Source organism: Melanerpes formicivorus, unplaced genomic scaffold (assembly GCF_026170545.1).
Source record: "Melanerpes formicivorus ecotype bairdi unplaced genomic scaffold, bMelFor1.0.p_v2 SCAF_40, whole genome shotgun sequence".
Lineage (NCBI taxonomy): Eukaryota > Metazoa > Chordata > Aves > Piciformes > Picidae > Melanerpes > Melanerpes formicivorus.
In genome coordinates, this window is record NW_027142392.1 from 5,749,681 (window position 1) to 5,765,667 (window position 15,987).

The following is a 15,987-nucleotide window of genomic DNA, read 5'->3' on the forward strand; positions in this document are numbered from 1 at the left end:
TGGTTTCATTCAAGCATTTCTTCTCTCTCCCTACTTCTCTTTCTATCTTTTTTTTTCATAAAATATTATACAGAATTTCTTAAATAGTAGAGTTTCTTAGAAAACTTAAGGCAGGTCGAATTTCCGTGATGAACTTCCAGCTTCTTTGCTTATCTGTCGCTAGCAAAGAAATTCAGCGCTTAGTCTCATCTTCTCAAAATGCTTTAACTGCATTTGTTAATTCTAGTTCCAGAGTGTGCCAGTGGTGCTAAGCTCAGGTAGTGTGACTATGTAACAAAAATGTTGAGAGATCTTTGGGACACATCCAAAACAAGGTTTCACGGTTGCAGTACTGCAATGTGTAGGAAGTTAAGTATTCAGCCTTAAAAGTAGGATTCACAGTAATTACCCTGTTGCTTGTTTTTCTGTTTTTATCCAGTGGTTGCCTAATGTAAAACACAAGTAGGCCTTAGTTAGCAGCGGGATCTGGAATGCTGGTTCTGTCTTGAGTGCCCTAGGTCCTTAGCTATGCTAACAGGTGACCTCATCTGCTTTTCCTGTGACCTGACAATTTAATGGCCCTGTTTAAGAGAAGGGCTGGTGGATGTTCCTGCTCCGAGTATCCAGCTGGGGCTGGTGCCTTGGTGCTGGCTGGGAGCATGGAAGCTCTAGGCTCATACTCCCCTAGGGGCCTGGGACTTAACGCTTTTCCTTCCTTGGCAGATGCTCTAGCCAGTAAGGGGGTTTGTTTTGGTTTTTATGAAAGGTAACTGCTGTCATTGCTCAGCAAACAAATTAAGTTCATATGGGGACATAAACCACCAGGAGGTCTAGTTTCTGGATTCCAGATGGCCCTTGGTTACTGACGTGTGCCTGTACAGCCAGCTCCACCGGGATGGATTTGCTGTTGGATAACTAGAGTAGCAAAACTCACAACTTTTTGCCTAAAGCATTTCAGCAAAGGGGAAGGCTGCATATAGGTTGTTTTCATGACTTTAGGAGCCTAATTCCCCACAACCTTGACTTTATAGCTCTCAGAGCTACTTCGCATTTTGTCCTCAGTGTTATGGTTAACCATCACATTTTCTGTTACGGCAAAGCATGACACATCCAGGGCACATGAGTGCAAAGCTGGTCTGCTGAGGATTAGTATTTATAACTCTTACATGATATTTTGCAACTTCTTTTTTCTTTAACTGGATTTACACACTGTACAGAATATCAAGTCATAAACATAAGTCTGCCAAATCCTTCACAAATAGGACTTATGGGACCCTGTGTACGCCAGCTCTGTCTTTCAGGACTGTTGCATATTAAATTTGCCCTAGAGTTCAGAAAGGGGTAAGGTCTGATCAGGAGTGGAGTAACAGCCAGTTGACTGCAGCTTTTGTAGACTTAGAGCAGACAAAAGCTACTTCAAGTTTCACTTGTATGCTGGATGACCTTGTCACCTCTGCCATTTAGACATTCAGCACATTGGAATACATTTTCTTTCCTAGGTGATAAATGAGGCAAATGGCTGGGTTTTGCCACAGAGTTCATTTTAGATAATAAGTCTTTGAAAAGCATTATTTTGAAACACTTCAGATGAATTTCATTTTCTTTGGTTTGTGCAGTTAGAAACAGTTCCACTTCTTTGCTTCTAAAATTTCACCTATTTCTTATGTAATTTTTTGGAGAAGCAGAGATGTATGAATTTCAGACTGAGTAAATAAAGACAATTCAGTCTCTAGGAGATGACACACTTCTGAGAAGAAACATATAGGGGAAAAATAAAAGCATAAATGAACAAATCTGTTCCCACATAGGAGTGTTCTGGTTTACAAAAGAGTATTTCCTGAGGACCTCTGCGTTTTTCCAGCAATCATGGAGGATGGCTGAGTTTCAGTGAGTGATTATTGTGAAATAGACTGACAGTGAGTGCTGAAAGTCTCAGTATCTTGTTAATGAATCTGTAAGAGCTTATATCTGTCTCAGTGCTGTGACTCTTACTTGGAAGGCCGTGAGCTCTTAGTCCATACTCAGTTTTCCTCTCACAGCTGTGCGTTATGTCCCCATATGTCACATGAAATGTTAGGTCATCAGCTAAACACAGCCTGCAAACAGCAGCTGCCAGGAGGAGGGTCATATGGGGTCCAGATCCTGCCCTATCTGTGGGTTGGCCTTTTTTTTTTTTTCCCCACACTCCTCACATCACACCAAATGATAACTTGGATTTGTTCAAGTTTAAGTAATCACCATAAAGCCAGGAAAACATTTAAAGTAACAATTTTAAAGCCTTTTTATTTTCCCTATGCTTCCGCTCACGGATGCGAAAGGGTAGGGTTAAGACAGACTACAAGGGCAGTGTTACAGGGTTTTGTACTGTAATAACAGCACTTTTGTAGTCATCCTGTTTGTGATGATAGAACTGTGGACTATGGTAGTTATAAGAGACCCTGAGTATTTTTTTAAGAAGTTACTGAACTAAACATCCATTATGAACTCTTTGAAGAATGTTGTTGTTGTTGAGTATTCATGTGTTCTAAGGGCTGGAAACATGGTAACTTCCTTTGAGCCTCTAAACCTGTGCAAAGTCATGTTTGTAGTATTAGAACAGATTTCCATTTGCTACCAAACCATGAAAGAAAAGTAGTAGCATTTCCTACTCTTATCTCAAGGTGAAAAGAATTTCAGGATCAGATTTTGTGTAAGAAGTAGATTTAAACTCTCATTTCTGACTTTATGGTGGCTTGTCGTGGGTTGTTGGCTTCAGTGAAACCAGATGAAGAAATGCTTCTTTCACTTTAATATTTCACTCATCTGAAAATGTAACACTTCAAAATTAACCTTGAAAATTTTCAGCTATGTGTATCAGTGGCTACTAACTGACCTATTCTGCTTTCAAAAGAAATGCCTGATTGTCCCTTCATGATTTATCAGTGAAGTTGCACATGGTTATGGCTTCACAGGTCACAACTACTAGACATTTAGTTAGAACTTTCTTAGCTATTTTCAGGAGTTTGATAGTTCCTACAAAGCAGTTTCCAGTTCTCATCTGTATTTTTACAAAGGGAAAAACAAAAGTAAATACAGCTATGTTCTCTGGGCACTGGCAGTGTTTTTTCTGATTACATTTGGGACACATCTTGATCATTCCAGCTCAGATCAGAAAAATCCTTTGGCCATTCTAAAAATCCATTTGCTGTTTTCCAGGATAATCAAAATGGAAAAAAGTTCACAAAACTTTGAAGGTCTAGACCACACTCATACTTGCTGGTTGGATTGTGGTCTTGTTTATCACATTTACTGTCTGCAGTTTCAGAAAATAATGATTTAGCTGGATTGGATTGTTTCTGGAATGATTCAAAACTGGGTTCAGCACATACTGCAGTGAAGCACAAAGTGAAACTACAGTAGTCATTAATGTTTGAACAGTGCATTTATGACAGTAGATTTGAGTCTGTGTTGCAAATAACCACATTTCATGTGTGGATTCAGTAGTTAATCGGAATTCAGTCTGAAGTGTATAAAAAGCCCAGTGCACTGCAGCTGCCCTGAGTTAGCTGTAAGGGCACCAGAACCTCAAAGTTCAGCCCTTAGTTAGTGGTTCCCTGCCAGAAAGGGTTATGGGAACATCAATACATGAACAGATAACTGAACACTTCTTGGATATGAGGACATCACTGACAATGAATTTTTGCTTGACTTTTTAAGGAGGGAAAAATAGAGACTGTAGGCTGTGGTGTTCTACCCTCTTCATACAAAATCAGAAGTACAGGAGAGACTATATAGAAGGTCTTAGGAAAGTTGCTGGCATCCTAAAGTCTCAGGTTGCACGTTCCCAAATTCTAAAGGCTCATTAAAAAAAGTAAGAGTAAAATAAATGAAACAGTGTACTTAGCAATATTGTTCAGTGTTCATGTACCAGTGATTCTTTAAAAGGAAAAAAAAAGAAAAACTTAGCCCAGGTATTTGATGGACAGAATGTTATAATTATCTGACAGCTATTTTTATTGTGACAAAAAATGTTACTTTAAAGCTTATCAAGATCTAATCCTCTTTCATTTCAAAAGTGAACTACAAGATCTGTGGTTTTGTGTTTTAGTGTATCTCACAATATCTACACAAGTTTGTGTAAGTCCCTGTGACAAGGTATGCACAAAGTTTCTGATCTTTTTACCCTGGGATGGTGATCCTGTCTGATTTTAAACACCTACCCATCTAGCTGGAACACTGCAAAGACAATAATTGCCTAGGAATCTCCACATCCCAAGCAGGAGATCCAAGTGGATAGACACATGGATGTGCATTTTTTTCCAAGGAATGCTACTAACCACTTCAGAAGTGAGCTCCTGGCCTCACCCTCCACTTACTGCGTGTTGCTGTGATTTGAGGGTTCCAGTTCCACTCCCTCTGCTAAGAGGATGTGGGTTCCCTGCTGGAAGAGGGAACGCTCAGTGCCTCCTTGCAGCAGTACTGCTACTCCTGTTGCCATGAGGATGATACTAATACTCTGTAAAGCGATTCCTGTTTATCCTTGCTTTCCTAGTTTGGCAGGTTCCTAGCATGGACCTTTAAGCAGATGTTAATTAAAATGAAGAAAAAGTTAATGGTGAATTTTACAGGTACAAATCTGCAGAATTTTTTTGCAGGGCTTTTATGGGTCCCTTTTTTACAGTAAGCAAGTTCAGTAGTCTGTGTACATCCTTTCTGAGCCATTGGCCAGGATCAATGTATTTCAAAGCACTCTTCCAACAGTAGGAGGAAATACTCTGAATAATGTTTACTTTTGCATTTAAAAACCCAACAGATTGTAGCTATCATTGACCTTTATGAAGAAAGTGTATGTGTCTGTCTCAGTAAAAGTTTGTAATGATCATCTTTGATTTCTTGCTGACATTCGTGCCATGTTATCAGTGTTGACTGTCTCCTTAAACATCAGTAGTCCTTGAGTTGCACTTGGATCCTGTTTCTCCCCTTCCTGGAAGTCTTCCTGCCTTATTTCAGACTTTAGGTGCTTGTCACCACCCAGTCAGTCCTGTTGTCTTAAGCAGCTGTGTGTTTGCTCCCTAACTTGCTCCAGTCAATGATGTTTAACTGCTTTAAACAATCAGATATTTTTTAATAACCCACCTGAAGTAAGTAAAGAAGTGATGTTGCAGACTGTTGCCTTAGCAGAGCTGGTAGTTCAGTAATGAGCAGGACATTTGTAAATATGGCAGATAGTGCAACAGGTTCAAGACAATCTGATTGCATCCCCAGTCTTTGCTGGTACTTGGCGCTGCTGCTACATCATCCTGGCAGACTTAAGCCCATGTGCTTAACCCAGCTATACTGGGTTAAGATTTTTACAGTTCAGAGACTTAGCTTTGTTTTGAGGTTGTTACAAAAGTAGCATCTAGAATTACAGGTTCAGTTTCCATATAAAAGTAACCCACAGTTTGGAACTAATGAAGCTGTGAAGTTCTAAAGGCTTATGTCATATGTGGGGTTTTTTGTTTTCTTTTAAGTTGACTTCAGTTTGCCTTGTATATTTTAATGCATCATGTGCCTTCAGCTTGAGAACATGTTAGAATGCATCTGTACCCTAGATAATCTTCAGACATCTTTTATGGACAAACCCCAATCAGTCAGTTTTTGCCACTACCTTGTACTGCTGGTAGCTGTGTTTGTGTCACTGCCACAGCTCACCTTGTAGTGCTATGGCCTGTTTTAATGCTGTCAAATACTGTGTGCTTTGGTTTTCTGAGGTATAGAAACCATGCCTTTTCTACTAGCCTGGGTTAGACACACTCCTTTTTCCCCTGTTCTGTCTTCAGCGTAATGGTTGGGTTTGCATCCTTCCAGCTGCTAAGGAAATTTTTCATGTATAAAAGCTATATGCTTTAGAGTGATTAGTTTGTGTAGTGAGGAAAGGCTTAGGTACAGTTTGGAATTCCCTAACGATTAGTTAAACTGTGAAGCAGTCTTGTAACTTTATACATCCATTCCAGTATACTTGGGTGCTGTCTGCACTGAAAACACTTTCAGGTGACAATGTAAAAAATATTGTAGTGACTGGGCCTTGAAGTCAACCAGTGGAAGTCTGAATTTGTGTGCATACCTTCTTCCTGTACTTTTGTATACATTAAAAAGTGAAGTCATTATCAGTTCTGTATAACTCTTTGCACTGATAACATGACCATACTACTGCATAGGTTTGATTAAATAATTTATTTTTTTAAATACTGTGTGTTAGAGATTTTTAGTCTGTGGGGAGCTATTGTACTTTAGCCTCCCTTCTGACATCAGCAGAGTTTTGTATTGAACCATATTCACGTCTTGCAGTTGAGCCTAAATGTACTCCTAGAGAGACATTGCTTTTGCTGATTAAGACTTTGGGCAATAGAGATTGCACCATGTCCCATAAGAAGTCATTGATTATCCTCACTGAAAAAATGTTTTGTATTTTTCTTCTGACTTCTAAACACTGCATGCAGGTGTAGGATTTGTTTTTTTCCAGCCATGTTTAAGACCAAACAAAACCCAGAACAGCTGCACTGTCTAGAAACTTTCCAGTATATGTGCTTGATTGAAGAAGTCCTTAATCTCTTGGATAAGGCTGGAAAGATTGCATGGAAATCTTTTTCTGTGCTTCTTTGTCACATTACAGGGAGCTGGCTCTTCACACTTCCAGGAATCATTACCAGAGACAAATCATTCTTGCCTTAAAAGATCCAAAATCTGCCAGTCAAACAAAAAGATGTACTGGGAAAAAAATGAGAAATGATACAATGTAAATTTGTTGTTATTTAACAGGGTTTTCTTTTTCACCAAAAAACTAGGGGGGGGGAGGGGAACCCCAGAAATCTGATGGTACTTTTCTATATCTTCAAAGCATGTTCTCACAATGTAAGTTGATTCAATTTCTGCCTAAAGGAATTAGTCTTCCTACCTTCCATTGTTTAGCCTCATGAACAAGGTTATCCTGTTGCCTTTTAATCCCTGCTATTGAAGCTGTTGCATTTTTTACCTCTGTGAAAACTGTCATCAGTACAGGAACTTCAGTGGCATGTTCAGAGCCTTTTCTGAAAACAAAAACTCAAAAAGCTAACAGTGCAAGTATCAAAACAGATTGTGTTTGCATGCTTAAATGGTAATGCAGATTTTTATCTAAGATTTCAGAATTTCTTGTGCTTGAAAACAATGCAGGATAAACATTTACTAACCCCACTATATCCATTCTTTCAGGTAAAGAACAGTCTTCAGGAGATATAAGCATGCATCCTGTCTCTGCAGCTCCACTCTCTGTGTATAGTAAAGAAACAAACTCCTCAAAACATAGTGACCACCATCATCACCACCACCACGAGCACAAGAAAAAGAAGAAGAAACACAAGCATAAGCACAAGCATAAACATAAACATGATAATAAGGAAAAGGAAAAGGATCCCTTTGCTTTCTCTAACAGTCCAGCCAGTGCACGATCAATCCGTTCCCCATCACTTTCAGACTGATAGCAGTGGCTTCTCTGGAGTTACCTGGCAATGTTCTCTGACTACTTAGAAGGATGTATATAACCATAACTTCTATCTTTTTTGATGGAAATAAGAAGATGTCAATTGCCTTAGCAATTCAGGAGCTCTGTCACTGTCCTTGTCTTAAGCCTTCTATTTGCAGATGCAGTTGTTGAAATAATCTGATTCAAAAAACATGTTTGCTGATTCTGAGTCATTTTGTGTTTCACTGTTCTACACACCTCCCACTCTTTCTTCCATCTGAAACAAAGAAAGCAGCTCTTTATGTAAGAGCCCCATGTCCACTGGCAACCTCCTGCACATCGTGCTGACCATGTGCACTGCCAGAGCCAATTATGTTTTAATCCTGTGAAGAATGTTACGAGGCAGAGTACCTTTTAATCAGAAGAAGCCAATGGCCAGACCTCTGGTGGAGCGCTGTTTCCAGACTAGTATTGCATAACCAAACGTAGAGCTCCCAAGAAGACGGATTTGCTGCAGTCTTCAGTTGACCTGTTCCTTGCTGTAACCATTGCAGTGTAACATCAGGATTTTAAGAACAGTACATAGAACATTTTGCCTTTTCTCTTTTTTTTTTCCCCCTGATACTAAAACTCTCCAAAACAAATTGCAAGCTGCTTTTAAGCTGGGGGTATTTATTATGGACGTGACCCTTCAAACACAATGACAGTTCTGCACTGACATTTTTGGAGTTTTAGCAAAATGCTTAATGCATGTTTGGTCCTGTAATCAGGCTTTTAAAAAACTCAATAAAGCTTGCAAATTTCTTTTGAGAGGCAGATCATTTTCTTCAGGCTTGACATAAAAACATCCTTTTGAAAGATGGCTTATATATTTACTCCTGCTGAGAGGTGGGTTTCTGGAAGCATTCTATGTGATCCACTCATGAATCCACAGGAGGAAATGCATTACTAGATTATGTCTGAGGCGTTAAGTGATGAATGCATTTAATTCTTTAGCTGTGTTTTATGCAGTTTACTATTTACACCCAGCAAATGTTTTATTTAAAACTTTTTAGAGGTTTAGATGCTGCACAATCTCTGCCCCTTTTTGCATTTTTCTTTACTTGTATCTAGAGGCAGGGGTTATATTTCCATGCACTGGTGGAGTTCTGCTGTCCAGAGTTCACCTCACATTTAGCTTTCTAGAAGGTAGTTGTATTTGGGTTAATTTTGTTGTTGTTTGGGGTTTCTTTTTTTTTGGTGTTTTGTTTGTTTTAGTTTTCCCAAATTCCTCTCAGAGACTGTTTCTCCTTAGGACAAAGAGAGAAAGTTCCACACAGACCTGAGAAGACTTTTTTTAAAGCCATATTCTGTTTCATGGAAGTTAATAAATGCTTTTATATTATATACCTGCTGGTGAATCCTGTAGTTTTTGTCATAACAAACTATCTCAAGAATGGAAAGATGATAGACTCAGGTGTTTTGTAATGCACATATTTTGTCACTCAAATACTGTGTCCCTTTAATACTGCATGTTCTAATTTTGTACTTGGGACACACGTTAAGGTATGTTAGGGCTGGATTCAGACATGACAGGCTTGGGTAGCATTGCAGCCTCACCCCAGCTGCTTCCTTGCCAGCACCTCCTCACATTAGGTGAAGATCACCATGTTGTTTAGTCATGACTGCACACTTTTCCAGCTTAGGTAAGCTAGAGGTGCAACAGGAGCAGAAAGACAGCTTGTGTAGAATGAGGTACTGAGCATGTTTTGGGCTGACCATGAGTGCAGCTCAGCTTGGCACCTCTCTTGAGCCAGGGAGCTGTTACATTAGTACCATGAACTGTGAATCGTGGTTGGGAGGCTATAGTAATAGCTCAATGGAAATATATTTAGGTGTTTTTCCACTGAGGCAACAGTGCCAAAGGTGTTTGTGGCAGACCTGGGCTAATGAGCAGTGAAAGCTGGCATTGTTTGGGAGAGCAAAGGCAGATGGGTTTATGTTTTAAAAATGAGGTCATGGGTAATTTCTGCTTTTGGAGATGTGGATTTACGCTCTTATGCTGAGGAGAAGCGTATTGTTCTGGGAGACAAGCACAGAAATGAGGCATAGCTGTAATACAGTGATTCTGCCATCATGGATTGGGCTGTATGACTAAGTGAACTGTTGAATAGATGCTAAGAAAATATGATGAAGACACTTAGAAAACAGAGAGGGGTGGGCAAATCCAGAAGGATTATTTGGTTTCAAGGTTGTGCCATGGTCATGATTCAGAATATCCATTACTGTGTTTGGTGGAATACAAAGTAAGTTTGAGGTCTGCAGGTAGTGCAGTGAACAGTGCTCACAAACCTGGTAGATGTGCTCAGTAGTCAGGATAATCCAAAAGCATCAAGCTAAAATTCAGTAGGAATGAATGTGCAATACTAAACCTGAGGGAAAATGAAGTGCATGAAAGCAAGCTGCGCCTCCCATCTTGTGAGGAGTAGTAAGGGAAAAACAACTGGTTGTACAGAGGTGAGCAACTTGAGACTATTGCAAAAGTTAACATTCACTTGACAGGAATTCCATGTCCCAGTTTGGTGGCCAGCAGGCTGTTACAGCTTATTTCTCCTCTGTCAAGACAAGGCATGGATGTTCCTTGTCCCTAATGGACATCTCATCATATCAGAGTCTGAGCAAGCATCTTTCTTGTGTTTGGAGCAGCATGCATAAAAAATGTTTCTCTGTCTCAAATGTTTTTATCAAAGGATGCAGTCATCTTAAAATGTTGGAATTAATGTGTTTGTACTCAACTATTTGAGTAAGTTCAAAATACTGAATGTTTCAGTTGCTTTCTTTTTATGGCTTAGATTCTTTTTAAAATACATATTTGTTGCTACAGGACTGAAAATCTTGCAGGTGCTAAATAAAACACTCAGCTAGGACAGGACACAGAGTAGATGAGAGAATTAAGCTTTTTGTCTGTGTGCATCTTTTCATGGAAGAAATTCAATTACATTGTAGGAGAACTGATAAAGACCTCCAAGGAATTGGTTGCTGAGGAGGTATGAAAACCTGCAAAGAAAATAGTCTAGAGAGAGCAGCTGAAAATAGGTGGGGGTTTTTGTTTGGTTTTGTTTTGAAGTTCAACAGTTTCATTGGAGACAAATCATAGAACCACCTGGTTGGGAAAGACCTTAAGATCATTGAGTCCAACCATAAGTTGGATGTTAGGAAGAAGTTCTATACAGAGAGAGTGATTGCCCATTGGAATGGGCTGCTCAGGGAGGTGGTGGAGTCACCATCATTGGAGGTGTTTAGGAGGAGACTTGATGGGGTGCTTGGTGCCATGGGTTAGTTGTTTAGGTGGGTTGGATTGGTTGATAGGTTGGACACGATGATCTTGAAGGTCTCTTCTAACCTGGTTTATTCTATGTATTCTATGTCACTGTACACAGCTGTTAGATCATGTCCCTAACCACCTCATCCAGATGTCTTAAAACACCTCCAGGAATGGTGACTCCACCAGTTCCCTGGGCAGCCTGTTCCAGTGCCTGATGACCCTTTTCCTGAAGAAATTTTCCTAATATCCAAGTTAAACCTCCCCTGGTGCAACTTAAGTCCATGTCCTCTCATCCCGTCACTTATTATCTGGGAGATGAAGCTGGCCTCCATCTCACTACAACTTCCATTCAGGGAGTTTTAGAGAGTGATGAGGTTTCCCTTCAGCCTCCTCCAGGCTGAACAATCCCTCACTGGACTTGTGTTCAAGACACCTCACCAGCTTTGTTGCCCTTTTCTGGACATGCTGCCAGGAAGGGGTTGGTCTCTTCTCCCAGGCAACCAGCACCAGAACAAGGGGACACAGTCTCAAGCTGCGCCAGGGGAAGTTTAGGCTCGAGGTGAGAAGAAAGTTCTTCACTGAGCGAGTCATTCGTCATTGGAATGTGCTGCCCAGGGAGGTGGTGGAGTCACCATCCCTGGAGGTGTTCCAGAGGGGATTGGACATGGCACTTGGTGCCACGGTCTAGTCATGAGGTCTGTGGTGACAGGTTGGACTCGATGATCCTCGAGGTCTCTTCCAACCTTAGTTATACTGTGATACTGTGATCACCTCAATGCCCTTGTAGTGGAGAGGCCCAAAACTTAACACAGTACACAAGGAGCAGCCTCACCAGTGCCTGTTACAGGGGTAATAAGATCACTTCCCTGGTCCCACTGGCCACACTATTTCTGATACAGGCCAGGATGCTGTTGACCTTCTTGGCATATTTTCTAATGTTCAGAGGAATGGTGTTCAGCCCTTGGCAGCCCAGCACAGCCCCAGCATGGTGGAGCCAAGTGGGGAGAGGGGCAGCGCCAGCGCCTGGCATGGGTCAGGTGGCTAGGCTGAGGGTCACGCTGGCAGTTCAGTGGCAATCACTGACTGGTTTGATCGAAGTGTGAGCAGTGATTCACCTCCACGCACAGCTGGTGTCCAGCACTGTGTTTACAAGCTGGCCTGAGAACAGGCAGCTGAGCAGCATTTGCAGCCCAGAGAAATAAGTTTAAGATTGTTTGTTTGTTTGTTACTAATTTTGTGAGTTGTTTGTTTTGTTTTGTTTTTAACAGGTAAGCCTACTGTGAAAGGTCCTGGGCATGTGAAGCTGAGTTAATCATGTACTATATCATTTCCAGTCAGAGACTTTAGATTTTAATATAAAATTTGTTCTGAATGATTCCAGGATTTCTCTCTATATTGACTTTATACAGCACCAATCATGTCCTGTGTTAATAATGATCTTACCAAGGTTTGATTCTGAAATACAGCAAAACTTCAGTAAGATATATGGAAGTGAGAGGCCCTATTGTGAGCCAGTGACCTCTGTGAATGAACAAACACATCACCACTGTAAAATGAGATGCGCTTAATAGCTCTTCACAATGGATGCTTGTACATGATACACATCAGCATACTGTGAAGTGGTTTGTTATGATAAGACCACAATGTAGAACTTTTCTGTTGAAATGGCTCTCTCTCTCTACTTCTTGGGAAATATTTGTGCAAATAAATATGTGGGTTAGTGAGGCAACAGATAGTTATTTGTCTCTCAAGTGTGAGTAATGTAATGTGAACAAGCATTAATGACCTAACTCCTTAATTCAACAGGAGATCCTTATTTTTCTTACATGCTAGCTTATTTCTTAATATTTTGGAATCTGTTGCTCAGTGTGTGTTGTGTGTGTTCCCAGGGGAGATGAATGCAAGCTACAAGCTTTGGATAACTCTCAGTTCTGCTCCACTTTATCATCTCTTGGACTTCTTCAACTCAATGGCTGGCAACTACATGTATCTGCTCCTTGAATCGTCCTCTAACGTCTGCCTGAAATAATGAAAAGACTTGCAGTTTTCAGAGGACATGAGAGGTAGAATTGGCCAAAGCATCCATGTGGTTTAGAAGCCTTTGCCCAATTTCCAGAAGAGACTCCAGCAAGGAGTTATCAAAGACCTATGAATTTCTGTGAGAGTTGCCACTTTGATACCCTGCTGAAGCAGCTCACACAATTGCTGTCTCCAGGGCAGGGGCCGCAGAAGGGAATGGGTGCTTCAGCCCCAGCAGTTCCAGTGAACTCTGGGGGTGTTTAAACGTGAGACAAATGTGAAACAAAGTTAAGCTATCCCAGGGAGTGAGGAACTAAGAAAATGCATGAAGGACTGCAACAAGGGAACTGGTAACAAAGAATAAAGACAAAGGAACATCTGAGAGAACAGCAAGAAGAAGGAGAGTCACAGAATCATCCAATTTGGAAAAGAGCCTTGGGATCATCGAGTTCAACCGATAACCCTACATTACAAGTACTCACCCCAAAACCACATCCCCAAGCATGACATCTAAATGACCTTTAAACACATCCAGCCTATTCCAATGTCTGACCACTCTTTCGATGAAAAAAATTTCCCTCATGTCCAGGCATTTAAGAAGGTAATCCAGGTATTTAAGAAGGTCATATTTCACTTCTCTGTTCAGCACCCAGCCTGAGATGCACAGCTCTGATTAGGAGAACTGCTGAGTCCAGTACAGCAAGTCTCTAGTAGTGCCTACTGCATCTGTAGTGCTATATAATGCTGTGAATTCTAGATGCTGTGATTCTTGAAGTCTTAAGAAAGGCTTTTTAAATTGGTGGAAATGGTTTGTTAATATCTCATCTGAAAACTGTGACAATGCTGCCTTTACCTCAAAGGGATATTTTGGAAACTGCTTGGACACTACTGCAGGGGTATCTTTCGATCACCTTGTCCACAGAACAGCTCTTCATAAATAAGTCAAGAATTTGTATGCAGTGACTGTGTTGGGCTGCTCTGTATTGCTTTGGATATCACTGGCAGTTCCTGGAAGTTCAGCTGGTCCTGCAAACCCAGTGCACAAACAACAAAGGTGTGGTGCTGTGCCCCTTCCTTCTTGGCACCAGCTAGCATTGCAAAATGCATCTGTCTAGGAGAAGGCTGGCTTGATATTTCTGATCTCTAATAGCTCCCTGACTTGTTTTACAGTGTAGTGTTGATGAAGGGAAGCAGATGGTGCAAGGTACTGTAAGACTATCTGCTTGTTGCTGTGGATGATGTAGTTTGAAACACGGGTCTACAGCACCAGGATCTGGGCAGAAAGCACCTGAGTAAACAGGACACACTGGTGTCAGAGCAGCAGAGTCATGAATCAGTGTCTTGCCAGAGGACATACTCCAGTGGGAGTGGGAATCTACCCTAGTTTGAGTGACTTGGAGTACATTTGGGGTATTGCATTTTGCATTTAAATGACCATGCTGATACTTCTAAGAGAATGCTAATGCTGTTGTTACAGAAATTTAGGTATACTAGAAAGTGCAGGAGAAATGTTGGCCTATGTTGCTGTCTTCTGCAACACAGAACTGGTCACTGTCTTGATCAGTAGAAGAGAAACGTTCATCCAACCAGGAGCTCCTTCTGCAGAAGGCAGGAGGTTGTCCTTCAGCCATACTGCAAGCTCCCTTCAGCCTTGTTCTGCATATTGAGCACCATGTGCCTTCTCAGTATTTGATTGCAGTTTCTATTTGACAAGTGGCTTTGGAGCTGGGGTGGAATATAATCCATGTTAGTGGCTCCTTGCCATCCCTTGTTATATCTGCCTGCTTTAAGGTCATTGCAAAACATTAGATGGGCTTCTGGTGAAAATAATTGGCTTTCTCTTTGGACAATGTTCCAAATTTAGCACATCCTCTCCCAAGCTTACCAAAGCACTTTCCTGGAGCTGCATCAAACCCTAGTGTTCAGTGTTTACAGCTTAGTGTTAATGCCTGCTGGAGATGATGTTGCAACAGTGAGAAACCCCTGTCACACTTTGAGCAATGGTCTTGTTTTCTGGAAAGCTCTCTAGCATATTGGAGATGTCAAATTTTGGAATAACATACTGACTTTAATGCAAGAATGATCCCCATGGGCCCTGAGTCTTTTATCCAAAAATCTAAACCTTTGTATACAATTATTGCTGTTGATTTCCAGTCTAGGGCCTTGTCTCAAATTCCCCCCAATTTGGTGTCATCAAAAAAATCTCACAGCTCTTTGCAGATAGTCAGAGAGAAGGGGGCGGCGTTAGGAGATCATCTGAGTTTGAAGACATTGAAGGAGCCCTGGAGTAGTAGCTCTGAAGCTAAAGATTTATAAAGTGATTTTATGTATTGTATTCCTTGACAAAACAAGGCAACTCTTCTCTGCTTCTCTTCATTCTGCACAGCCCATGCTCCCCAGGGATGGGAGGGGTTCCTTCAATTAAATATAAACAAAAAAGTCAAGATTCCGTTGCTACATGGAAAATAGCAATTATCATTTTCCCTCTGAATGTTTAAAACCCTTTACATATTTTAACTCTCTTACTCTTCTTTTCCAGGGGAGGAAATCCATTGGGCTTAAACCTCTCTACAAAGGCCTGGGTAACCCTATCACTGGAACGCTGGGTTGCTTTGTGTAATGGATAAAGCATGGCAATTGGGGGGGGGGGGGAGGAGGGGGGTGGTGTGTGACAGAAAGTGCCAGCTCCCAAACTGTTTCCTCAGACGTTCATAATGGTTATGGATTTGTCCAGGGAACCTCTCAGTTTTATCATGAAGTGTGAACTTAGACATACAGTTGTTGCAGCTCCAGCTCAGAAGTATTTTTATGGAAGTGAATTTCTGATACCGCAGTTGCTTTGTGGCACCATGCAGAGGGTAAGATTTAGTATCAGGTAAAGGAAGGAGTTGCTTTGCTGAATGAAGGGCCCAGCTGTGCCTTACTGCTGTGCCTGTGGCTAATGTTATTTCTGATGAGGCGTGTTTACTTACTTTCACCATGACTGTCTGGAAATCCCATGGCAAGGAGAGTCGGAACATTTGCCAAATCACTACTTCACTCTTCAAGTCAATTGTTTCGTGTTCTTTGGTCTGGTTCACATTAAGGGTTTGCTCCATTGCTGCCTTTGGTCATTTGGGGTACATTGATTAGTTGTGGTGGGTTTTATAACAAACAGGCCTTTTAGAGGGATTACTCCCCCCTTCTCTCACCGAGCCTGTGGCATGTTAGTAAATCTAGTACT

General features: G+C 41.1%; 1 protein-coding gene across 2 annotated transcripts in view; it reads left to right on the plus strand.

The window, feature by feature from the left end:
• The window catches only part of TAF2 (TATA-box binding protein associated factor 2), a 52,855-nt gene extending 44,026 nt beyond the window's left edge, over nt 1-8,829 (plus strand). For both annotated transcript variants that reach the window (XM_068158643.1, XM_068158644.1), the window contains one exon: nt 7,192-8,829. In XM_068158643.1, coding sequence (XP_068014744.1) covers nt 7,192-7,457 — 266 coding nt within the window. In that variant the 3' untranslated portion in view covers nt 7,458-8,829. The remainder of the gene's footprint in view (nt 1-7,191) is intronic.
• Nucleotides 8,830-15,987: the final 7,158 nt, after the last annotated feature.